General features: G+C 51.1%; 7 protein-coding genes and 1 non-coding gene across 8 annotated transcripts, besides 7 other annotated features; 5 read left to right on the plus strand and 3 right to left on the minus strand.

Moving 5' to 3' along the window:
* Positions 1-369: 369 nt before the first annotated feature.
* ACLA_096850 (endonuclease III domain-containing protein) lies at positions 370-1,767 on the minus strand (the record flags this gene model as incomplete). Its single annotated transcript, XM_001270176.1, has 1 exon — positions 370-1,767. One exon carries the CDS (start codon positions 1,765-1,767, stop codon positions 370-372), a length of 1,398 nt encoding a protein of 465 aa, XP_001270177.1.
* A 563-nt stretch (positions 1,768-2,330) lies between these two features.
* On the minus strand, positions 2,331-4,270 carry ACLA_096860 (amidophosphoribosyltransferase; the record flags this gene model as incomplete). Its single annotated transcript, XM_001270177.1, has 4 exons — positions 2,331-2,853; positions 2,909-3,596; positions 3,656-4,108; positions 4,186-4,270. 4 exons carry the CDS (start codon positions 4,268-4,270, stop codon positions 2,331-2,333), a joined length of 1,749 nt encoding a protein of 582 aa, XP_001270178.1.
* Positions 4,271-5,499: 1,229 nt separating this feature from the next.
* On the plus strand, positions 5,500-7,406 carry ACLA_096870 (DNA cytosine methyltransferase; the record flags this gene model as incomplete). Its single annotated transcript, XM_001270178.1, has 2 exons — positions 5,500-6,920; positions 6,974-7,406. 2 exons carry the CDS (start codon positions 5,500-5,502, stop codon positions 7,404-7,406), a joined length of 1,854 nt encoding a protein of 617 aa, XP_001270179.1.
* A 628-nt stretch (positions 7,407-8,034) lies between these two features.
* Positions 8,035-8,058: a microsatellite.
* Positions 8,035-8,059: a microsatellite.
* A 154-nt stretch (positions 8,060-8,213) lies between these two features.
* ACLA_096880 (putative 2-methylcitrate dehydratase) lies at positions 8,214-10,161 on the plus strand (the record flags this gene model as incomplete). The annotated part of the gene is made up of 4 exons (XM_001270179.1): positions 8,214-8,516; positions 8,652-9,429; positions 9,485-9,669; positions 9,727-10,161. 4 exons carry the CDS (start codon positions 8,214-8,216, stop codon positions 10,159-10,161), a joined length of 1,701 nt encoding a protein of 566 aa, XP_001270180.1.
* Positions 8,327-8,368: a microsatellite.
* Positions 8,327-8,369: a microsatellite.
* A 4,028-nt stretch (positions 10,162-14,189) lies between the features above and the next one.
* ACLA_096890 (cation-translocating P-type ATPase) lies at positions 14,190-17,526 on the plus strand (the record flags this gene model as incomplete). The annotated part of the gene is made up of 4 exons (XM_001270180.1): positions 14,190-14,420; positions 14,471-14,736; positions 14,787-16,839; positions 16,894-17,526. 4 exons carry the CDS (start codon positions 14,190-14,192, stop codon positions 17,524-17,526), a joined length of 3,183 nt encoding a protein of 1,060 aa, XP_001270181.1.
* Positions 17,527-17,988: 462 nt separating this feature from the next.
* ACLA_096900 lies at positions 17,989-18,124 on the plus strand. The gene has a single exon. It is a non-coding gene; the product is annotated as a tRNA-Sec (tRNA).
* Positions 18,125-18,629: 505 nt separating this feature from the next.
* ACLA_096910 (aminotransferase class I/II-fold pyridoxal phosphate-dependent enzyme) lies at positions 18,630-19,988 on the minus strand (the record flags this gene model as incomplete). Its single annotated transcript, XM_001270181.1, has 3 exons — positions 18,630-18,959; positions 19,017-19,159; positions 19,220-19,988. The coding sequence occupies 3 exons, from the start codon at positions 19,986-19,988 to the stop codon at positions 18,630-18,632; spliced, it is 1,242 nt and encodes a 413-aa protein (XP_001270182.1).
* Positions 19,989-20,502: 514 nt separating this feature from the next.
* bioDA (adenosylmethionine-8-amino-7-oxononanoate aminotransferase) lies at positions 20,503-23,158 on the plus strand (the record flags this gene model as incomplete). The annotated part of the gene is made up of 4 exons (XM_001270182.1): positions 20,503-20,687; positions 20,757-22,190; positions 22,246-22,850; positions 22,986-23,158. The coding sequence occupies 4 exons, from the start codon at positions 20,503-20,505 to the stop codon at positions 23,156-23,158; spliced, it is 2,397 nt and encodes a 798-aa protein (XP_001270183.1).
* Positions 22,871-22,906: a microsatellite.
* Positions 22,871-22,907: a microsatellite.
* A 936-nt stretch (positions 23,159-24,094) lies between the features above and the next one.
* Positions 24,095-24,118: a microsatellite.
* The last annotated feature ends 163 nt before the right edge of the window (positions 24,119-24,281 follow it).

Here is a 24,281-nt window from a genome sequence, read left to right on the forward strand (position 1 = left end):
CCGTTAAGACGGTACTCTGGTTGGAGTTGAGGCCAAGAGAGTCGTACCATCTTTTTATCGGCAGCTCCGATACGCGATTAGAGCACGGACCATCAGGGGGAGAACAGCGTCAACAAATTCAACAGACATTCAGCAACGACAATCGCTTTCGGCTCCATGGATTTGGTGACAGTGGAGACTTCTTGGGAGAATTTGATTCTGAGCTATCAATCCATGGTATCTAAAGAAAAAAAATAGTCGCTGCATAGTTCCTAACACTATCATAATTCATCACAACACACACTGGTCTATAGATATATAACCGTAGAAACTGAGGCAAATCACTAAACACCTTCTCAAACACTACTTTCTGCCCGAAGTTGCACGGCTCTAACGCCCCGTTTTCTTTCCACTCGTCACAGGTACCGGCGCGTTTCCCTCCTTTCTCTTCCCGGTCCGAGTAACAAGATGATCAATCACACACCCATCCTCCCAGCCAGCGGCAGACTGCCCGGTGATAGCTCGACATCGCGGACAAGTCTTGCCATGACGAATGAAGAGTTGGTGAAGGGAGTACTTCAGATGGTCAGGTATCCGTACCTCAAGGTGACTGAAAGCAGTCACTTCGGTAGCTTTGCCTGCAGGCACCCAGCCGAGCCACTTGGAGATGCGAAAGATATGGGTGTCAACAGCGAAGCATGGGCGTTGCAGACAGAAGAGAAGGACACAGGCAGCCGTCTTTGGACCGATTCCCGGATATTTCACCAGCTCCGTCATGGCTTCTTCCGTGCTGAGATGATGGAGGTGGTTGAGTGAGAGGAAGTTCTGATCAGCACATGCAATCTCGTACTCTTTCGCCCCCTCAGTCTTCAGCTTCACATTTGCCGATTCTCCAGGCTCGCCTTCCACAAGGATGTTCCTGCGAGCCTGGTTCTCCTCGTAGACCATGTCAAGGATTGCTTTGAGGTTCTTGCTCTTGACATCTGCCAATCCGCCGCGCTTGATCGCCTCAAAGACATCTTTGAGCGGTGCTTGACGCACAGCGTCCCAGTTCACGCTTCCTTTGCCGATTCCATCTTCGAGGATACCAAATCTCTCCACCAGCCCGCTGAAAGCCAGCGCAGAATTCCTCCCCGTCGTGGCGCCGCTGAGCAGTGTGCGAATGAGCGCATCCAGCACCGAGGGGACCTCGCCGCACCCGGTAACAGTAAGGGACGGGTCTGGGATCTTGGTAGGTGGGTTGACTAGCCCGTGTACGGTGGAAAGAAGCCTATTGACCTCCTCGCACTCCTCGGGAGTAGGTTGAATCCACTCGGGGAAGGGGCTAGCTCCAGGGGTAAGGCCATATGTGTTTTTCTTTTTCCCTTTCACTTGTTGCGCTGGCTTCTCTTTCACCTCTATAGCCTTGTCTACGGAGTTCTGCAGCTCGCCCGCAAGCTGATCTAAATCCTCTGCTTTGATCTCAGGCTCTTTCTTGGCAACTCCATGGCCCGTATTGATGTTCTCGAGCGTTTGAAACACAGTCACAGCCGAGCCTAGATTGTGAGGAATGTCATCATTGACATCAAGGCTTGACACGGGGCGTTTTGCTTTTCGCCTCTTGGGAGGCTGGTGTGCATTTTCTGGATGCTCAGGCCGTTTGTTCCTACCACCAGCTCTGGATTTTGTAGACTTCTGTTGAGTAGAAGGAGCTCTGGAGTCGGCTAGCTGAGGCTTGGCATGTTGGATCTCGGCTGCAAGCAGAGCTGCCTCTCGAGCTGCGGCGGATCGTGTGACACGCGCATACATGATGGATATAGATACCAGATTGGAGACAGTTATCTCACAAAGGGAATTGATGAGGAGGGTATAAAGGTAGCTTTCTGAAGCACCAATAGTTCAGAGAACAAAACTGAATCGAATGGGCAGCATGGGTATTAATTCGTAGGAAACTGAGCGACCTCGCAACTATTACGAGATTCAATGACAATAAGATCTTCTATTACTTGGAGCCCATTTCTGTTCAAATGATTCAAAGGGAAAAGAACCAAAGATTGGTGAGGACATCCTCAAATTTTCTAATTCAGTAACCGTCATATCACATGACCGGGTCCCAGATCGCCGATCCAGCTCTATATACGTACACCATAAGCCTCATGACATGTATGTTGAAATATTTCCATCGTAGATCTATCGATTGCATGACTTAAAGGGGTATCTCATCCCCTCCAGGGTCTTAGCGATGCAATGGAATCCCCAAACACAGAGCCGCCCCGATCTTTGTTTTCTCTATCGTATAACAAACTCCAAAACACCAAACACACAAGAACACCATTGGTATAGCAATTCGATAGAAAAAGGAATCATGATCATCAGTGATCACCAATGTTGTGGATACTGATATCCATGCGATCCTTAACTTGGGGGTGTTCTTCCTCGTGTTCCTCAGACTCCTTGCCAGGGTTGAGGCCGACCTGAGGCACCTCGGACTCTCCCGGGTACCTGGCAGGAATGATCTTGCCGTCCTGGTCGAGCCTGACGCCGTTCGCAGCAATTTGGAAGTCCTTTTCATTGGCGAAGCCATGAGCGACGGCTTCCTTGGCACGGTCAACGGCCTTGATCTTGCGACCTTCGCCTCGAATCTTCTCAAGGTGTTCAAAGTAGCCTTCCGAGATAGGTGTGACATAGTTGCCGCAGAAGACGCCCACTTCAAAATTGACAGGCTCGCTCAGTCCGTTCTCCTTGGTAATCTCGGCACAAGCACCCTTCAAGTCATCCAGAGTCTGGTAAATGACGCTGTCGGCACCGATGTGTTCAGCAATGCTCTCAACGCTGCGGTTATGCGCGACAAGCTCGCTGGTGGATGCCAGGTCGATACCGTAAACATGTGCATGTCTGTTGAGCTGTCAGTCGTGTGCTAATCTCATATATATGACAAATCTCAACTTACGTGATTTCCGGCGCGCAACTGGCGAAGTAGACCTTCTTCGCACCAGCTTCTCTCGCCATCATGACAATCTCCCGACTCGTGGTTCCACGCACGATACTGTCATCAACCAGAAGGACATTTCGGTCCTTGAACTCGGCTTGCATGGCGTTCAACTTGCGACGGACACCCTTTTGCCGAGTCTTCTGCTCGGGCATGATGAAGGTGCGGAAGACGTATCGGTTCTTAACGAAGCCCTGGCAGTAAGGCTTGTCTAGGAAGCGAGCGACTGCGGCAGCCGAGGTGGTCGATGTTTCAGGAATGGGAATGACAACATCAATATCCTTGACGACTTCGGGACCGAGAACGTCCAGAATCCGAGCAGCGAGGTGGTCACCCATGCGTTGACGGCTTCGGTAGACGCTGATACCATCGATGACGGAGTCAGGACGAGCAAAGTAGACATATTCGAAGATATCCGGAGCATATGCCTTCTTGGGCGCCACCTGACAGAAGACAGGCTCCTGGCCTTTCTGAATGATGACGGCTTCACCAGGCTGGATGTCACGGATGTTACTGAAACCAAGCTGCTGCAAAGCAACAGACTCGGATGCCATCATATAGTCCGTGCCAGGGCCATCCAATGAGGGCCTGGAGCCAATGACCAGGGGACGGATACCATATGCGTCACGGAAACCAAGGATACCAAAGCCTAGACAATCACCGTTAGTTTCTTAAGATAACATGCTTCACGATTCCGAGTGTGCTTACCAGCCAGCATTGCGGTACAAGCCCAGCCACCCTGGCATCTCTCGTATACCCGGCTCAGACTAACAAAAAGATCTTCCTTGTTGACACGCGCCTTCTTGGTCTTGCTAACCTCATCGGCGAAGATGTTCAACATCAACTCGCTATCGCTGTCGGTGTTGATGTGACGATGAGCCTCCAGATCCAGGTATTTCTTCAGCTCGGGAGCATTGATGAGATTTCCGTTATGGGCCAGGCAGATACCGTAGGGGCTGTTCACGTAGAAAGGCTGCGCCTCGGCGTTCGCACTGCTTCCGGCAGTGGGGTATCTTAGATGTCCAATGCCCATCGAGCCTGGAAGATCGGCCACCCTAGCACCGTCATTGAAGACCTTGGCCGCCATACCGTTGGCCTTCAGCTGGAAGATGCGACCACCTGCCGCACAAGTCGCGATACCAGCAGCATCCTGTCCTCGATCTACACAATTGAGCTGATTGTTAGTCTCGATGTCATTGAAAGAGGTCGTGTGAGGTAGACAGGCTAGGAATACTCACGCTGAAGAAGGTAAAGCGCCTCGTGAAGGTCGACGGCGGCAGAGCCCGAGGGGTTCGCCAATATTAAACCAATAATACCACACATCTTGTCAATGGTAATTTATTCTAAGGATACTCAGGATATCAGCATGCAGCCGCAACATCAGAGTGAACAGCAAGACATTGAAACAAGACAGGTCAAATCAGATCGGAGATTTTCCGCAATAATGCTTAGGAAGTCTAACATCTATAAAAAAAAACCGAAATTCATCATAAAAAGAGGGAATGCATCAAATTGGACATCGCTGGGATATACTCACAGCTATGGCAAAAAAATTTCGGTACACGGCACAGATATAGCGGGGGAGGGCGAAAAAAATCGGGTATGTCGGCGGAGACAGAGGGGTTGAGTATTTCACTCTTATTGAGGCATAACAGTAGCCACTGGAAGGTGACTAAAGTCAAGATGCTGTGTCAAGCAAGGCCCACGAAGGGATCAAACGACCAGATGTCATGGTGAGGGAAAAGTTAGGAGGAAGCAAGAAGGAGGGACAAGACCGCCCTCATATTTAATTCTTTTTTTTTTTTTTTTCCTCTTGAATTTCTTCGCTGTTCTCTCCCTACCGCTGACTAAATAGCGGACGGTCAGAGTTTTTGCGGGTGCCGCTAAGCCCGGATTGGCCATCCAGGTCACCGGATATTTTCCGAGACCGGCGATGACATAATCAGAATTCTCCTGGCACACGTGCCCACACGTGCCTCGTCCTGGATTACTCTTCTGGGTAAAAACAACACTCCAGCCTCCAAACCTCACAATGGATGCTTGTCTGATGGGAGGATGGCAGATTCTGCGTTGCGAGGGGGGCTGTCAGGGATGTCCCCCAACTCTTGCTATCTTACACGATGATCTATCAATTTTCTCTCATCTTTCTGGTCCGGATAGGCCTTACATCCAACATGAAGAGCCTCATAGATCTGAGTCTCATGAATGATGGAGCCATTCTTTGGAGCCGCTTTTTTTCTGGCTTGTTATTGCTCCAGCTTCTAGTTCTTTGTTTTATGATATTTCCACATCATTGAATCAACTACAGCTCACTGCTGAACACTTCACTTGTGTCACTCTTGACTTCAACTATACCATGCAATGTCCAGGTTCATCTCTTCTTCATCTCTCATCTCTTGACAGATAGCATTTCTACCGTCCTGTCATCTCTTCTCAATCTCTTGCCTTCTTTCTCTCCAGTATCTACTCTATCTCTACATTGAGGCGGAGTCAGTTTCTTCTCTCCATTCTGGGATACCTCACTTTGTGTCTACCATCCCCTCGCAGTCAATATGAATCAGACGAGCTGCATCGAACACTCGGACACAGTCGTTGTCGATGACGATGAGAGCGATACAGCGAGTAGTGTTACCATCGATAATGACCCAGATAGATCATTCTTCCTCGATGAGACCCGCCCAGGAACAAGGCTACGAACCCCAACACCTTTCCGTTTAGGCCCACATACTCACCAAGAGATCATTGATCTTACTTCTGGTCCTGAGCTTTTGGTCACAGATGGGGACTATCTCACCGACGAGTGCTTGGAGCGGCTGTTACACGATTGGGAACATCCAGAGGCCGCTGGAGCAGCTCCTCCCGCACGCTCAGATAGGCCACTAGTGAGAACAGAAATCCTGAGAAGACACCCGATCGAGCATGCTTGTGTTGATGACATAGTCTACAAGCCTGGACAGTCGCTTGAACTTGAAAAAGGGAAATATCTTCGCATCACGACTATCCTCCAAGATGCAGATGGAAATGTCTTCTTTCAAGGCCGTCACCTGATATCAACTAAGAACCATAAGGAATCATATATGCCTAAATGGTCAAACGAGCTTGTGTGGATTTTAAATGAGACATCAGAAATTCCCTTGGCTGCTGCCACGCGCTTTGTCAACATCCATTTCACAAACTGCTGCCACGTTGACCATGATTTCCAGAAGAAAAGTCAACCATTCGATTTATTCTGTCGCCTAAAAGAAAACCTTGATCCTACTAAGGCCTCGGTTGAATATCTTTCCTTTGAAGACTCGGATGAGAAGTTCCGGATTGAATCAGCGACGTTGCGAGAATCATGGAGAGGTGAAACTCGTCCGTTTGGCAATGCTAAGAGGGATATTTCACGCTCCCCGGTCATTACCCTTGATGGAGTGGAACCCATCATCGACCTTACTTCTCAAAACCAGAGCATTAGTGACCAAAAAATGCGCCGACAGTATACGTTTGGCGATGGATTCTGCGGAGCTGGGGGGGTCTCATCTGGTGCGCAAAAAGCTGGTTTGCATATCAAGTGGGCATTTGATCAGTCTGAACATGCGATAGCGACGTATCGTATGAACTTTGAAACTGCGCTATGCGAACAAAGCGATATCTTTAGTTTCTTGACGAACGGGCCAGATTTTCTGAAAGTGGATGTGAGCCATGGTTCTCCTCCATGCCAGACATTCTCACCAGCACATACTATCAACAGTGCTAATGACGACGCGAATTCTGCCTGCATCTTCTCATGTGCGGATATGATCCAGCACTGCAAGCCGCGAGTACATACCATGGAGGAGACAAGTGGTCTATATGATCGACACCAGGAAACTTGCTACCGCGTGATTCTGGATTTCATTGAGGCTGGTTACTCTGTTCGGTGGAAAAAGCTCAATTGTATGGACTATGGCGTTCCGCAACCACGAAAAAGGCTTGTTATCATTGCCTCCGGGTAAGTATCTTGCATCGCTCTTTGATAATGATTAAATAGGCTGATTGTTCCAGACCAGGGGAAGTCCTGCCGCCTTTCCCAAGGCCAACGCATGGGCTGCCGGGTTCAGGGCTTTTACCATACGCCACCATCAATTCTGTGATTTCAAATATCCCGCCAAATGCTCTAGATCACGATATTGAGGGGGCTAGAATTCGTGGGCGGCGGAATGGACTCAGAGCGCCTTTCAGCCCCAATCAGCAAGCGAAGACAATAACCTGCAGTGGCGGGGAGAATAATTATCATCCTTCGGGGACGCGGGGGTTCACAAATCGAGAATTTGCGTCCTTGCAGACCTTCCCTTTGGAACATTTGTTCGGGACCACAAATGTTCGCAGGCAGATTGGGAACGCCGTGCCGCCTGCGCTGGCATGGGCGGTCTATCGCGAGATTATCAATTCATTGCACCGTACCGACGAGGAGGAAATTCGATCTAGAAGCATGTGAGTTCTTAGCAAAGGGGCTTTGGGGGTTCTCGCGACAGGTTTTTTTTGTCAGTTAGTTGCGTAGATTCTTTTGCGTTGCTTGTCAGGTGGGACAGCTTCATTGAACGATCGGTCAAATGGAGGAGAGTTGGTTACGCCAGAGCAAAAGATGTACCCGCATTTGAACTTTGAAGGCAGTGCCTATTCGAGAAGAACACCAATCGGCCCATGCATGCTCTGTCCATACGAGAGGATGACAGGCGTGCATAGCCGCGGAAATGAGAAGAGGCCGTCCGACCGCGGGGCGCTTCATGGGATGGTTGACGACGATCATCGGCATGGGCATTAAGACATTAAGGTACTGGGGATATCGGTATCCTAGAATCAATACTGCTCTTAATAGCTCATACCCCTCTTATCTACATCAATTGATTTTCCGAGACCGGAGAATATCCATTAGCACAGAGAATGCACTGGTAGTGATCCCCATGTATCTACTCTGTATGTAGACTCAAAAGAGTACCTGGTGGGATGGGCTGTAACTCACTAATGCAACAATAATGACAGTGATAGCCGGGAGTAACCGCACCCTCAACAAACCAAATGGCCTCGGTCCAGAGTCCAAACAGCGGTCGGTGTTGGAAGTCAAGCTGTCTCTGTCTCTGTCTCTGTCTCCTTTCTTCCTTCGTTCTCTCTCCCTTCCTCCTCTTCACTTCTTCCATCACTAAGCGACATCCTTAACTTCAATCTCTCTCCTTCTCTCTTCCTCATCCTTTCCTCTTGAGTATTGCACCTTTCTCTTCAATTCCTTTTCCTTTTCATCACAATCATGTCTGCCTCATGTTCGGCGCTGAGACGGCTGACCCACAGGTCTCCCCGCACTTTGCAGTCCCGCATCGTCTCCAGGTCTGTCTCCTCCCGCATTGTCGCTCGCAACTCCTTCAACAACAACAACAACAACAACAACAACACCATCATCAACAACCCTTGCGCTCCTCGCGTTTCGCGATTCTCAACCATGACTGCCCTTCAGCACGGCGCTCCTCCTGCTGCCACGGAGAGAAGCTATGATCCCGAGATCAAGGACATGGCTGCCTACGTTCACAACTATGGTGTGGATTCGGATCTAGCGGTACAGTGGCCCCCTTGGCTTGGCTTCTAAGTCCTTTGTCCACAATTCGATCCCCTTAATGGGTTCGCAATTTAACAACATTCAAATATTTCTTGGACAAATAACTCATCATTTTGGTTGATTTTGAGTATCTAGTATGACACTGCCCGTCTGGTCTTCCTCGACACCCTCGGATGTGGGTTGGAAGCTTTGAGATTCAAGGAATGCGCTAAGCTGCTGGGCCCTGTTGTGGAGGGCACTGTGGTCCCTAACGGTACCCGCGTTCCCGGTACTCCCTACCAGCTCGACCCTGTCAATGGTGCCTTCAACATTGGTGCCATGATCCGTTGGCTCGACTACAATGACTGCTGGCTTGCTGCTGAGTGGGGTCATCCTTCGGACAACCTTGGTGGTATCCTCGCTGTCGCTGACTGGATTTCCCGCACTAACCGTGCAGGAGGCAAGCTCGGCAATGGTAAGATCCTAAAGGTCAAGGATGTGCTGGAGGCGATGATCAAGGCCCACGAGATCCAAGGTGTTCTGGCTCTGGAGAACTCGTACAACAAGGTCGGCCTGGACCATGTTGTGCTGGTCAAGGTCGCCACCACCGCCGTGGTCTCCAAGATGCTCGGTCTCACCGAGAAGCAGACCGCCGATGCCATCACTCAGGCTTGGGTTGACGGCCAGAGTCTCCGTACTTACAGACACTCCCCCAACACCATGTCCAGAAAGTCCTGGGCCGCCGGTGATGCCTGCCAGCGTGCTGTGAACCTGGTCCTCAAGGTCCAGCGCGGCGAGGGTGGTGTCCCTACTGTTCTGTCTGCTCCTGTCTGGGGTTTCTATGACGTCCTGTTCAAGGGCAACAAGTTCAAGTTCCAGCGTCCCTATGGCAGCTATGTCATGGAGAATGTTCTCTTCAAGGTTTCATATCCTGGTAAGTTTTTGACTCATCCGCTTCGTTAGAATGCCATCACTAAGCTCTGCCGCAGCCGAGTTCCACTCTCAGACCGCTATTGAGGCCGCCCAGATTATCAACCGCAAGCTCGCCGCTATGGGCAAGACCGCCAAGGACATCAAGGAGATCACCAACCGCACCCACGAGGCCTGCATCCGTATCATTGACAAGCAGTTCAAGGCCATGGATAACTTTGCTGACCGTGACCACTGCGTCCAGGTAAGTTGGATACTTCTTTGCAATGTGCCAGCGCTAAGTATACTAACTTATCCTTAGTACATGGTTGCCACCATGCTGGCTTTCAACCGCCTGACTGCTGAAGACTACGCTGACGGCTCCGAGGCTGCCACCTCACCTCTCGTTGAGGACCTCCGCAAGCGCATCCGCTGCGTCGAGGATCCCCAGTTCACCCTCGACTACCATGACCCCTCCAAGCGTACCATCCCCAACGCTTTGACCGTTACCTTGAACGACGGCACCGTCTTTGAGGAGGTTGTCGTCGAGGCCCCTCTGGGTCACCGCCTCAGACGTGAGGAGGCCAAGCCCGAGATCGTGGCCAAGTACAAGCGTCACCTGGAGGCCCACTTTGACCAGGCTCGCATTGATGAGCTCCTGAAGGTCGGATTGGACCGTGCTTCCCTGGAGAGCTACGATGTCGACCAGTACGTTGACCTCTATGTCAAGGACAAGATGGTCGCTGCTGCTTCCTAGAGGTTTCATGAAGAAATGTATCAAAATTAGAGTTTTGATTTCAGCCATGTTATATTCATTATATAGAGGATCGTATGTCCTCATGCCCACCCCTTGAGTTATGATATTACAAGAATAGAAGCTATCATACCACTATGCTGGATTGACTTGCCACGGCACATCTGAAGCGTTTCTGACAATGTAAATAAGTTGTAAGTCCATCCTGGGCACGTGTTGACTTGCTCACTCAGTAGTAGTAGTATATCTGGACTATCCTGAAACCAGATGTCATGATTGGTCGATAAAGCGCTCTATCACGTGGCTTGAGCCAGTTCAACCAATCAGCCTCCCCGTTCCAGCATCCCTCTGTTTTCTACTCCATGAGACTTCTCAACAACGTCAATCCACGTCCATGACCTTGTTCTCCTCCTTTTTCTTTCCTGGCAGTCGATAGTAAAGACTCACTTGGTTAAGAAGACGTGCTAGAGGAGCTTCATTTCTACCTGAGGTCTCTCATCCCTATTCTTGCCCACGATCGGCAATATCGATCATGGAAGTCCGCTCGGGATGGTATTTCCTACCAAGGAGGACGAGCTAGTCTCAAGCTGCAGTATGGAGTAATAAAAACATATGATAATGGGTACGATCCTTAATCTGGCTGCTGCCGGAATCTCCCAACTGAGTCTTCATGATTCTAACCATGTATGCGTGCATCAGATGGCCAACAAGTCAGCGAGCATCGACCGCAGGGTCCATATTGGACTCTCTGCGCTTCTAACTGAAGAGAAAAGACCGTTGCAGGAGATGCGGCATTTTTGCTCATAACTGATGGTTGTCTGTGTGAAGCAGATGGAAGTTTTTCCAAGGATCATCAGCATTTACTTGCAGAGGCTCGGGAGCAATTCACAGATGTCTCTTGGCTACATCTCTTGTTGCAGACTCTGAATTTCGAAATCCCGACGGTATTCTGGGCATCAACCGCATACTCCAGCAGACTTTTACATCTTTCTCTCCAAGCAAAGGAAGGCATGCAGCCGACGTTAGCTGCTTTCTCGCACATAGGTAATTCCCTTGGGAAGATCTGTCTCTCGGAGTTTCGCCTAAGGAGGTCGCACCTTATCGCTTGAATGACTTGACCGCTTCTCATAGCTCGCATTCATTCTGTGGATGATAGATCTTGACTGTGAGTCTGTTTGCTTCCGAGGCATGGGTCCGCCATGGCCGGGACCATCGCCGTGTCAGCGCCCAGTTTGGCGAGGTTGCTTATGACAAATGATCCTTCTACATATCCCTCAAAAGCAATCATCTATGCAGTTATGAATGAGTCCTAAAATCTTGATCGATCAGAAAGCAAGCCTGGGTGCCCAATTTCACGGCGCATTCACACGAGGCCCACGCGCGTTTAGCCAGTCTAGTCGCAAGCTTGGCCAACGCTGTTATTGCACTCTTTCACAGACAGTTTCTAGAACGGCTCTCGCCTGGCGATGATGCTTGGCGAATATTGCCCAGAACATGGGGGTGTTTGTCGAACGTCTCCATCCTGCACGATGCTTGTTCCCAACAACTTGGGGCACATGATACTTCAGAATGCATCTAGTTATGACAGGTAAATTTCTACCTATGCAGCAGTGATATTGAACCCTTAATCGCCAATATGCTGTTCCAAGTATGCCCCATGCCTCTCGGTCGGAAACTACGGTTGACGGGGATTTCTCCCCCCACCTTGATTGATTCTGGCGCCATGGAAACGGAAAAGGATCTCTATCACGAGTCATGCTTGTTTCGTAATCCGGCAGAATTGCTGAAACTCCGCATTTACATTTTGACTATGGGACCAGTAGAGTCCATGAAACTCCATGCCTCTCATGGAATACCTATGTCGCGTGATCCTACGGTCGAATCAGCCTAATCTGACTACCACCCTCCACTGTCCAAAGCCAAGAGTGACTAGACGCTGTGCCCTCTGCACAGCTTGAAGTTACGTCTATTAACTACATGAGGTGGAGAAGGATGAAAAGCATCAGCGAAGCCAAGAAGCAAGAAAAAAATAAGCGCCAAAAGATTACTTCAAGATGGTCCAGCCCCCTTGGGAAAAAGTTACAGCAAAAGCACTCTGTACATATGCGACAAGTTTTTCCAGATATCATCCCTCCGGGGCGTACAACCTTTGACATATTGGGCAGTTGTACGGATGACGTTCCCACCATGACGCAAGGCAAGAATGATGAAAAGCGTGGTTGCAGCGACTGAGAACGAGTAAACTTCGATCTCGCATAGATGATTCTGGGGCACATCCAGCGGCGCCAAGACTCTCGGGATCCGAGCAGGGAAGCGAAGGCTGCAAGCGTGAGGGCAACAGGGCCGAGAGGCATATGGAACTATCCAAGAATCAACACAGATGGTCTCTCGTTAGCCGTCAGGAATCTTGCGGAGGGCCGGTGTCTCACTGTCGAGAGCAGCCAAGGCTACTAGTGCAGCCCTGTCCCCACATGTCTCCTCCAAGGCCAAGAAAATAACAGGGGAGGCGAGAGGAGGTATCCCATCACTCACCATGGTTCTTGGGCGTACCGTCCAAGATCGTGCGGACTAGCGCTGTTGTTCTTGCTGCTAGTGGTATCTCTCTGCTGCTCTTCCAGCCAGTTCTCCACGCTCACCTGTCGCATGCAACCGTGCTCTCTGAGCGCTTCGAGCTCGCTGGATCTCCTCGCTGTTGCTCTCCTGCGGTGATGCCACATGATGATGCTATTTCGCTGTTGGTTAGTCCGATTGTATGTTCATTCCTTGGGTGTTATGTGGGCATGGTCGCATTCTATTCTCCTGTTTCTTTCGGGACGACCCTATACCAAGGGGAAATAGAAGGGCATGGAATATTCCCCAGCGACAGGGATTATCGACCACAGAAGCAGGATAGGGGAGGGGAAAAGAGAGTGTATGAATGAGAACCCACATGGGGATCAAGCTAATGGCGACGAATAGGACAACTCCTCCAGCAACAAGCCCTGCCACTTCAGCTGTGCTAGCCATGAGATGCGTAAATGATGGAGAAAAACGATAAACAGCAGGATCAGTCTGATCAGCGACCAATCGACATCATGCGGTCGGGTAACTCGGCTAGCTCTTGCGGACGGTCAGTAAAGTTGATGGATGCTCATGCAGTTCTGGCCGCAGATATTGAGCATAAGACTAGTCATAATGGTGGGGGGATGTCAGATGCTCGTTCGAGGTACTCACAATACTTGAACATTCACTTTATACTAGGTGGTCTGTTGGGCTCCGTCAGACGGAGGAACCGGGCTGCATTAAGAGGGTGTCACTGGCTCTCAGGCCGCGCAGCCATGCATTGTGCCAAGGACTGACCCCTAGAACCGGCCGGCACGTCACCAGGCGGGAAATAATATGTGTGATGCCAAGGCTCCCGCGCTCCCGCCGAGACTCTTGGCGCTTTTCCGCTGGAGCCAACTGGTAGGCTTATCGCCCAATCAGCCGTCTACCTACAATCACGTGCTGCTTTTTATTCGCCTCCCAGTGGTCGAACCAGGCTATGTAATCCACCGGCCGAAACATTTCTGTAAGAATGGGAGAAATCCCTTGTGTTGCCGAGCTCACGTGGCGGGCTGGCCTGGTCGTGTGCGTCATTTGGTGAAGAGCGGCAAAATCTCTCGCGCACCGACCCAAGGAAAAGTGCCAAGGTTAGGTCTTGGGTATCTGCTATGATTGGGTTTCCGGGCTAAACGAGTACGGCCATGATACGAGAGAATGCCAGGACCGGAACCACTGTTCGCGTCATCTCGAGGGGGAGAATCGAGAAATGGGCAACTTAAATATGTCGCAATGCCCACGCAAGCAGGGAGAAGTGAAGGAGAATGAATCTCTTATCTCGTTATCAAGCTTTACCTTATCGGTTTGTCAACATCTCCTGTGAATGGACTCTCACTCGCTTGAAGATACAATATACATGAAGTCTCCCTAAGAACGCTTGGCGTCACGACAATTCAACACATAGTAAACCACAACACAACAGAGCAAAGAAAAGGAAGGAAAGGATCGATATGGGCAGCGAGAAGAAAGCTGTTGATGCCTCTCAGCCATTGTCCCTGCCAGCTCACTCCCTTCTCTATGAAGATGTGCTCCGCGAGTTGTCCGTAGATTCGGACGAGGGCCTGACAACCGCGGAAGCCAAGAAGCGATTGGAGCAGTATGGTCCCAATGAGCTGGAAGGGGGGGAGAGCGTTTCGATGGTGAAGATCGTTATCAGACAGATTGCCAATGCAATGATGCTGGTTAGTATTCTGTTCCAGTCCACGAAGCTCAAGTATACTGACCACAACAGGTTCTCATCATCGCCATGGCTGTCAGTTTTGGTATCAAGTCCTGGATTGAGGGTGGTGTGATTGGCGCTGTCATTGGTTTGAATATCGTGGTGGGTGTCTACCAAGACTATGCTGCCGAGAAAACGATGGACTCACTTCGGTCATTGAGTTCTCCGACGGGAACAGTCACACGGGATGGCAAAACTAATGTTATTCCCGCCAATGAAATTGTTCCTGGAGACATGGTTGAGTTGAAAGTTGGAGATACTGTTCCTGCAGACCTTCGGTATGTGGATGATCTTCGCACAGTGTGAGTCTTATGGCTAACTGAACTAGGCTTGTCGACGCTATGAATTTCGAAACCGACGAAGCACTTCTGACCGGCGAATCGTTGCCTGTGCAAAAGGAAATTGATGAGATATTCGACCCAGACACTGGACCCGGAGATCGGTTGAACATCGCATACAGTTCCTCCACGGTTACTAGAGGCCGCGCTCGGGGAGTAGTGGTTGGAACAGGAATGAGAACAGAAATCGGTGCTATCGCTGCTGCTCTGCGTGCCGGTGATTCCAAGAAGCGACCCGTTAAGCGCGGTCCTGGGGGAGAAACCAAGAAACGGTGGTATGTGCAGGCATGGACCTTGACCTGCACCGATGCCGTGGGACGTTTCCTGGGAATCAATGTCGGCACACCTCTCCAGCGCAAGCTCTCCAAGCTCGCTCTGGCGCTCTTCTTCATTGCCGTTATTTTCGCGATCATTGTCATGGGAGCCAATGACTTCCGTGATGACACCGAGGTCATCATCTACGCTGTTGCAACCGGTCTTGCCATGATTCCTGCCTGTTTGGTTGTGGTTCTGACCATCACCATGGCAGTTGGCACCAAGCAAATGGTTCAAAGACATGTCATTGTCCGAAAGCTTGATTCCCTTGAGGCTCTCGGCGCCGTGACTAACATTTGCTCAGACAAAACGGGTACTCTTACCCAAGGGCGCATGGTCGCCAAAAGAGCTTGGGTCCCTTCTATTGGTACCTTCTCGGTGGGATCTTCCAACGATCCTTTGAATCCCGAAGAGGGCGATGTCAGCCTACTGCCTGACGCCCCGGTAAAGATTGACGCTGATGCACGGGGTGAACCCTCTAATCCTGAAGATTTGCTCAATGCCAATCCTATCTTGGAACCATATCTGAATGTGGCTGCCATAGCGAATCTGGCCCATGTGCACAAGTCCAGCGAGGGCTGGCAGGCCCGTGGTGAGCCCACCGACATTGCAATTCAAGTTTTTGCTTCCCGCTTCAACTGGGGCCGCGAACGCTGGACCAAGGGTGAGAAGCCCATCTGGCGCCAGAAGGCCGAGTATCCCTTCGATTCTACCGTCAAGAAGATGTCGGTCATCTTCAAGAACAGCGCCGAAGGCCGTGAGATGATCTTCACCAAGGGCGCCGTCGAACGCGTTCTCGATAGCTGTACTTCCCTCATCTGGACGGCTGGTTCCAAGCCAGTTCCTTTGACTGAGGAAATCAAGGATGAAATTTTGCAAAACATGGAAGCCCTCGCGAAGGAAGGTTTGCGAGTTCTGTGTCTCGCCTGCCGTGAAAACACCACTCCTGTCAAGGACGAGGAAGTCCCTCCGCGTGAGGAGGTGGAAAAGGACCTCACTTTCTGCGGACTGGTTGGTCTATATGACCCTCCCCGACCTGAGACTGCCGGTGCTATCGAGGAATGTTACCGCGCTGGAATCTCCGTGCATATGGTCACTGGCGATCACCCCGGCACTGCGCGAGCCATCGCTGCGCAGGTTGGCATTATCCCCGCCAACATGGATAACATCCCGAAGGATGTTGCCGATGCAATGGTCATGACTGCAAGTCAATTCGATAAATTGACCGATGAAGAAATCGATGATTTGCCTACCCTCCCCGCTGTTATTGCTCGGTGTGCTCCCAACACCAAAGTCCGAATGATCGATGCCCTACATCGCCGGGGTCGCTACGCGGCCATGACCGGTGATGGTGTTAACGACTCTCCTTCCTTGAAACGGGCAGACGTCGGTATTGCAATGGGTCAATCTGGATCTGATGTGGCCAAGGATGCATCTGAATTGGTGCTGACTGATGATAACTTCGCATCCATCATCAATGGTATTGAAGAGGGTCGGAGGATCTTCGATAACATCCAGAAATTCGTCTTGCATCTGCTGGCGGAAAACGTCGGCCTTGCACTTACGCTACTCATTGGCTTGTGTTTCAAGGATGATAACGGACAGTCTGTTTTTCCCATTGCCCCTGTTGAAATTCTGTGGATCATCATGATTACCTCGGGTCTCCCTGACATGGGACTGGGTATGGAAATCGCTGCTCCGGATATTATGAATCGTCCACCCCAGAGTGTGAGTCCCTCCTACTTTCTCTTCTGAATTCAATGTCGCTAAACATCTCCCCAGAAACAAGGTATTTTCACCTGGGAAGTCATCGTCGACACTCTTGTCTACGGTGTCTGGATGGCTGCGCTCTGTCTCGCCTCCTTTTCTCTTGTCCTCTTCGGCTGGGGCGACGGCAACCTCGCCTCCGGCTGCAACAGCCATTATAGCAAAGAATGCGATGGCGTGTTCCGCGCCCGCGCAACCACCTTCGTCTGCATGACCTGGTTCGCCCTCTTCCTCGCCTGGGAGATGATAGACATGCGCCGCAGCTTCTTCCGCATGCAACCTGACTCCAAGCGCTATTTCACCCAGTGGATGTTCGACGTCTGGCGCAACAAGTTCCTCTTCAGCGGCATCATGGTCGGCTTCGTCACGATTTTCCCTATCCTCTATATCCCCGTCATCAACGATATCGTTTTCAAGCACGTCGGCATCTCCTGGGAGTGGGGCGTGGTGTTTGTCGAAGCAGTCTTGTTCTTCCTCGGCGTCGAGGCGTGGAAGTGGTGCAAGCGTATCTATTTCCGGCGTCAGGCCCATCGTCAGAAGGATGATGTTGGCGAGAAGAACTTGCGGGATTTCAGCCGCTATACCACCATGAGCCGATCTGAGACGCAGGCGACGGGTGATATGAAGGTTGAGCAATCCATGGTCTAGTCGAAGGCATGGCCACTTTTCGGAGCTTGCACCTGGATATCGTCAGGGCCGTACATAATCTTTGATTACATTTTTCGGGCATTACGATTTTCTCTTTTTCTGTAATTCTATTTCATGGGCGATGTCGATAGACTTTCTGATATTTGATAGACGCAATTCTTTACGGTAAATATCATCACCTCTACATCTGAAGAACCTTCTGGAGTAAGCCCACGCCGGTTAAACACTATATATACATGTCGCCAATGATATATATCTCTATATTGGCGTTCACCCGCAGCCAACGGTTTCCACGATCTTCATCCGTTACTGATATTGATTAATGTCCAGCATTTTGTATATAACCTTCACACAATCCAATACTAAATAACTACCCATCAAGCCAACTCACATCCCTTCCTCAATCGCAGTCCTTGTGTTCATGCCTACACAATCCCGTATTCCAGAAGTTAAAAATCAACAGGCAAGGTGGCCGAGTGGTTAAGGCGGTGAGTCATGTCTTTGCATCCAACGTTCTCCTTGCAATTTACTAATTAAGTATCCAGTTACGTTTAGGCCGTAATGGGAAACCGCATGGGTTCGAATCCCATCCTTGTCAGGATATCTTTTTTTTTTCTTTCTCTTGTTCTGTTCTTCCTGTTGTTGCTGCTTCGTTTATGGAGGGTGCAATCCTATTCCCCTTTTTGCTTGCTTGATAGCTGGCTGAGCTTGCCAGAACCTGGGTCAAGGAGAGGCGAGGCTTGGTTGTTTAGCTTACGGGTACTGACATATAGATGGTCGTGGTAATTATTGATACAGGCATAGAGAGGATGGAGGTAGGTAGACTTGATGCCAGATGTTTACTTTAAGAAGCTGGTCACATGCTACGGTTGCGATGCAGATTTAAATTCAGACTAGGAGGCAGGCCAGTTCAAGTGGGTTAAGATCGATGAGACTACTGGCGATATCCGTGAAGTAAGATGCGAGCGAGCTTCCTAGGATTGAGTTTTAAAGCTATAGTTGTCCGAGAAACCTAGATCGCTGTGTATGTGCCTGATAAATCCCCATGACCTATGTACAGTACCTTCCCCGATGGCGTGTCCGAACGACAGGCGCCCTCTGAATTATAACCTGGCGGCCCTCTTGTCTGAATTTTGACTCAGCCAGAGCTTGAACGTATCAATCAACCCATCGATCTCCTCCGAGGTATTGCCAGCATGTAGACACAGCCTGACCCGTTCCTTGCCTGCAGGAACGGTCGGGGCCATGATAGCACGGACAACGAACCCTTTCCCCTGGCAAGCCGCGGCCAATTGGCGTGGGTATCGGCTACGCACGGAGAAGATGGGAGAAGTCGGGAAGTGATCGACCTGGAAGAGTGCGGGGTCTAGGGCATCGATCTCCGCGAGGCGGTCACGGAGATAGACGATGAGCTGCTGGAGCTTGTGCTGGTGCTGGGGGAGGATTGCTTATCAGCATGGGTTGTCATAGAGAGGTCGTGGATGGCTTACCTGCTCGGTTTCTCCCTCCGATAGGAGCTCGTAGGCTGCGCGGATGGAGGCCAGGAAGGGGAAGCCCATGGCGGTCGTATAGATCAGACTGCGGGCGTAGTTGACGAGGTAGTCTCTCGTGTCAGGGCAGCACAGCACGATCGCTGTTGCAAAAGATCAGCTGTGGTTTCCAAAGAGGGGCCTGGTTGGCGACGAAAACATACCTCCGTGACTCGCCAGCGCTTTGCCGAACGTGTGGACGCGGATAAACATCCGCTTCTCCAGCCCGAGTGCCTGGACTATCCCCGCGCCCCGAGGCCCAAACACCCCCGTGGCGTGAGCTTCGTCCACGATGAAGTAGCCATTGCGCTGGGGAAGCAGCCGATCCACCACCCCGACAAAGTCCTCGATGGGCGCAATATCCCCATCCATGCTGTAGATGGACTCAATGGCGATGAACACGTTCCGCGAGCCATCCTGGATCAATGGATTTTCTGCAATTTGCGCCCGCAGTACCTCTTCCAGACTCCGGGGGCAGCTATGCGAGAATGGGGTGCGTTTGCCGGCCCTCGACAGCCGCATGCCCTCGCGCGCACTCGCGTGGATGAGCTCATCGAACACAATCAGGTCCCCCGGCTGCGGGATGCAGGAGAAGACACCGACGTTGGCATCGAAGCCGGAATTGAACAGGAGGCCGCTAGGGGCGCCGTGGAAGTCGGCAATGGATCGCTCCAGGTCCTCTGCGTAGGTTGAGTTGCCATCCAGGAGACGCGACCCGCCGCTGGCGAAGGGGTACAGCGGGGGCGCCTGATGGAGGAGCTCGAGAAAGCGTTCTCGGAAAATTGTCGAGGTCGAGAGCGATAGGAAGTCGTTGGACGAAAAGTCCACTGACGATTGCGGGAGCACAGTCAGGCGCCGACGGGAGGACTTGGCTTCTCTGCGATGGAGCGCTTGACGCAAGGAGTCTCGCAGCGATTTTGGCGAGGGATCCATCGGCACGGTTCAGTGGATAGATAGATAGATAGTTGGGCAGAATGCAGAGGGAATGTATGTCAGGGTCGAATCAATCCCACCTTTTGGGGCAGACTAGGAGAAATAAGGACATAATAATCATCCATCATCGCACCGGAACGTGGAGCCCGGGAACTTTTGACGATTAAACAACAGCGTCTTTTTCAACTGTTTTTATTGTGGTGAACCGGTTATCGGGATGCTGGGTAAATTAATTTTTTTTTTTTTTGGCCTGAATAATACTAATATCTCATCTACGCGTTCTTGGCTGTTGGGGGATTGGTGGAGAGAGTGCCTTGGTGCCTCGTGGATGCCTCGGTCAAGCTGTGATCCACACTTCCACACTCTCTCCCCGGCTCTCGGTCAGATTAATAGTGATGCAAGCTCGAAGCTAGTCTGTTAAGTTACTATCTGGAATTCTGGATCCTCTACCGCTCTCCCCTTGATCTGACTGTGAGACAAGGAGACAACCAACTCGGACAACGGGATTGATCTGATGCCTCCCGTTCGAGCGGCCCTGTGGCGCTCCCTCCGCGCTCATCAGGTGTACGGGGCCAACACTGACGTGGGCAAGACCATCGTGTCGACCGTCCTGTGCAATACGGTACAACGTCGTGAGGCTGAGAGGGCGGCGTTCTTGAAGCCGGTGTCTACAGGACCATTGGACGATGCAGATGATAGGTAAGCCTATTGTGTCAATCTCGAAAACAACAACATATTGCCCAGAGCTGCCAATTGACTCAAGCCTAGGCACATCCAGCGCCATGCGGCGGGCACATTGACCAAATGTCTGTATCAATTCGATGAGCCAGTCAGTCCGCATATTGCTGCGCGGCAGAAGAACTTCACAGTTCCTCGGGATGACGATATTCTCGGCTCTGTGCACAACACACTCTCCGAGTGGGCTCGCACCGGGATCAGTTTCGCCCTTGTAGAGACTGCGGGCGGAGTTCATTCTCCTGGGCCCAATGGGAACTCGCAGGCAGATCTGTATCGGCCACTCAGGTTGCCTGTTGTGCTTGTCGCCGATTCGCGTCTCGGAGGGATCTCTTCGTCCATCTCTGCCTATGAGTCGCTCTTACTTCGCGGTTATGATGTGCGCTCGGTGCTTCTGTTCCGCGATGACTACTACAAGAATCACGAATATCTGCGCGATTACTTTCGCAATAAGTGTATCCCGCTCGTACCACTGCCCCAGCCGCCGACGCGTCCCCAGTCGCAAGATGAAAGGGCTCGGGCGCAGGACGAAGAAGCCATGGCCGGCTATTACCAGCAAGTCGCACAGGAAACGGATGTCCATGGCTTGTTGGATGAACTCGCAGCCAGAAACACCGAGAGGATTGACCGGTTAGAGTCTATGGCCAGTCGAGCCCATGATACGATCTGGTATCCCTTTACGCAGCATCATGGCATGACCGCCAAGGATATTACTGTGATTGATTCTGCACACGACGACTACTTTCAAACCTTTGTTCCCGGCGATCAATCCAACCAGCAAGGCCAGCTCCAACCCACATTTGACGGTTCGGCATCCTGGTGGACACAGGGTCTCGGACATGGAAATCCAGAGCTTGCCCTGTCGGCTGCATACGCGGCTGGTAGGTACGGACATGTCATGTTCGCGGGGAATGTTCACGAACCCGCTCTATCGCTCGCGGAGCTTTTGATTGAGACTCTGGAGAACCCTCGGCTCCACAAAGTGTTCTACACCGATAATGGAAGCACGGGTATGGAAGTCGCCATTAAGATGGGTCTCCGCGCAGCATGCGACCGGTACGGATGGGACGCCAGCAAGGAACAGATCAGTATCCTCGGATTGAAGGGCAGCTATCATGGCGATACGATCGGTGTGATGGATTGCTCGGAGCCTTCAACCTACAATCAGAAGGTGGAGTGGTACCGTGGCCGCGGCTACTGGTTCGACTTTCCTCTCGTGAAACTGTCTCAGGGCACCTGGAAGGTCGAGATCCCCGAAGTTCTGCGGGGCGCTCTGGGCGCGGATCTCGAGTTTACATCCTTGAATTCGGTTTTTGATGTGGAAAGCCGAGTCAAGTCGGACGCGGGCAAGCGCTACAGCGAGTTTATCTACAAGACGATCGAAGACCTTGTTCAGCGACACGGAATGAAATTCGGTTCTCTGATCATGGAGCCTATCATTTTGGGAGCGGGTGGAATGCTCTTCTGGTGAGTTTCCCGTTTAACTAAACTCGAAGATCTTTTGCTGACGGGAGTGTTTCAGCGACCCTCTCTTTCAGCGGTGTCTTGTGGACGTCGTCCGCAGTCACCCCGAACTCTTCTCTAGCAACCCTAGAAAGAACAACAGCAACATCACCGCAGAGAAATACTGGTCCGGTCTCCCTGTCATCTTTGACGAGGTTTTCACTGGACTCTACCGTCTGGGACGCAAGTCTTCCGCCTCCTTCCTCGATGTCCACCCCGATATTGCGGTGAACGCGAAGCTCCTGACCGGTGGCGTGGTGCCCCTCTGCACCACCCTTGCCAGCCAGGAGATTTTTGAAGCTTTCTCCAGTCCCGAGAAGAGCGATGCGCTGCTCCACGGCCACAGCTATACTGCTCACGCAGTTGGCTGCACGGTCGCTGTGGATTCGCTGCAGGCTATGATGAAGATGGAAAACAATGGAACCTGGGATGAGTACCGCCGTGACTGGAAGCCGCAATCTCTATCGAAGACCGCCAAGGTGACCGGAGAAGACGACTGTCCAGAAGTCTGGAGTGTGTGGTCGCACGATCTGCTGCGCGACCTGTCCTATGCGGAATCCGTCGAGAGTATATTTGCCATTGGCACGGTGCTGAGTATCTCCCTGAAAGATGCCCAGGGCGGAGGTAAGCTATCAGCTATCGCATCTCTCTCTCTCTCTCTCTCTCTCTCTCTCTCTCTCTGATTAATCGTTTTTTTTTTTTTTTTTGCCCTGTTCTTCACCGAGTCTAGCCGCTAACCATTGACGTCGTGTCGACTAGGGTACACCTCCACAGCCGCCCAAGGTCTGCGACAAAGATTATCGGCCGGCGGGCCCCGATTCAACGTGCATTCACGTGTGCTGGGCAATGTGCTCTATCTGATGTCGAGTGTCACATCGAAGACCGAATCGTTGCGGGAGGTGGAAGGATTGCTCCGATCGGCATTGCTCTGAGGAGGAGTAAGAAAGACTAACTCGACTGGGGCACACCGCGTGCTCCGTCTGGATTACAGAATATACAGAGTACTTCTAAGAGGCTAGTTAGTCTAATGAATGATGAAATGTCTTGACCCTGGCAGGATTCGGGAAACATTGGTCCGATCTCCTTTTTCCTTTTATGCTCCTCCGTAACTAGTCTACGGAGTAGATAGATACTCCGTAGATAGAGAGCGGGCCAGTAGTTAGTGGCTCGATTCTGGAGTAAAGCTGAGACATGGAACCGAGCAGCACCATGTCAACAACCAATATCCAACAACCAACAATCCTTTTTCTTCCTCTTCACAGTTCACACAGGACCCTGAAGCTCTGAACTGGGTCTCTAACCTTTCCCCCCCCCAACCACTGACAGTCTCCAAAGGAGCTGGATGCCATGGATGACGCGCCAAGGTCGTGTTCTTCACCGACGGCCCGAACAGAAGACGTGGACAAGCGGACGGGGAATCCCACTGCCAATTGGAGTGCGGGTTGTGGGAACTGGGAAATCTGCTGACTGCATTATCAAATGGATTCCAGTAGTATTTCACTGAAAGAAGAGATTGACTCTTTAACGATTCTTATCGTTGACATTATTATTGACTGGAAGGTTGATTGATAGCTTCCGTTGGACCGATTCGTTCTGGTGCAATCTTCAATTGGCCCATGGTGACTAGAATCCAGGCACAGCATCGAATGTTAGATACTTCATCAAAGGCGACTAGGTTCGGTCCACGCTAAGGCTGCAGAGTGCAGATTCGTCACACAGGAGGATGTTTCATGAAGCCAGTTTGGTAGAAAGTAGAGAGTATGGATAGAGAGGAGAGACCGAAGACAGTGGAGTGGAGGCCTTGATGCCCCCGTTCTCAGGCCCCGCGGTGTGTTGGGGTCAACCATCCTCAATCCTCATCATTTAGTATTACTATGGAGAATTACTATGGAGTACTAGTACTACGACTAGCAAGAATAAGAATAAGAATAGAAATAGGAAAAGAAGCTTCAATCCAGCTTGAGTGACTCCGATTCCAATTAGCGTCCATTTCATTGGACCCGGAGCCTCTCCTCCCCCATTATTATTGTGATTTGTGACTCTCTTCTCTCGACT

This window comes from Aspergillus clavatus, genomic scaffold (genome assembly GCF_000002715.2).
Source record: "Aspergillus clavatus NRRL 1 1099423829804 genomic scaffold, whole genome shotgun sequence".
NCBI lineage: Eukaryota > Fungi > Ascomycota > Eurotiomycetes > Eurotiales > Aspergillaceae > Aspergillus > Aspergillus clavatus.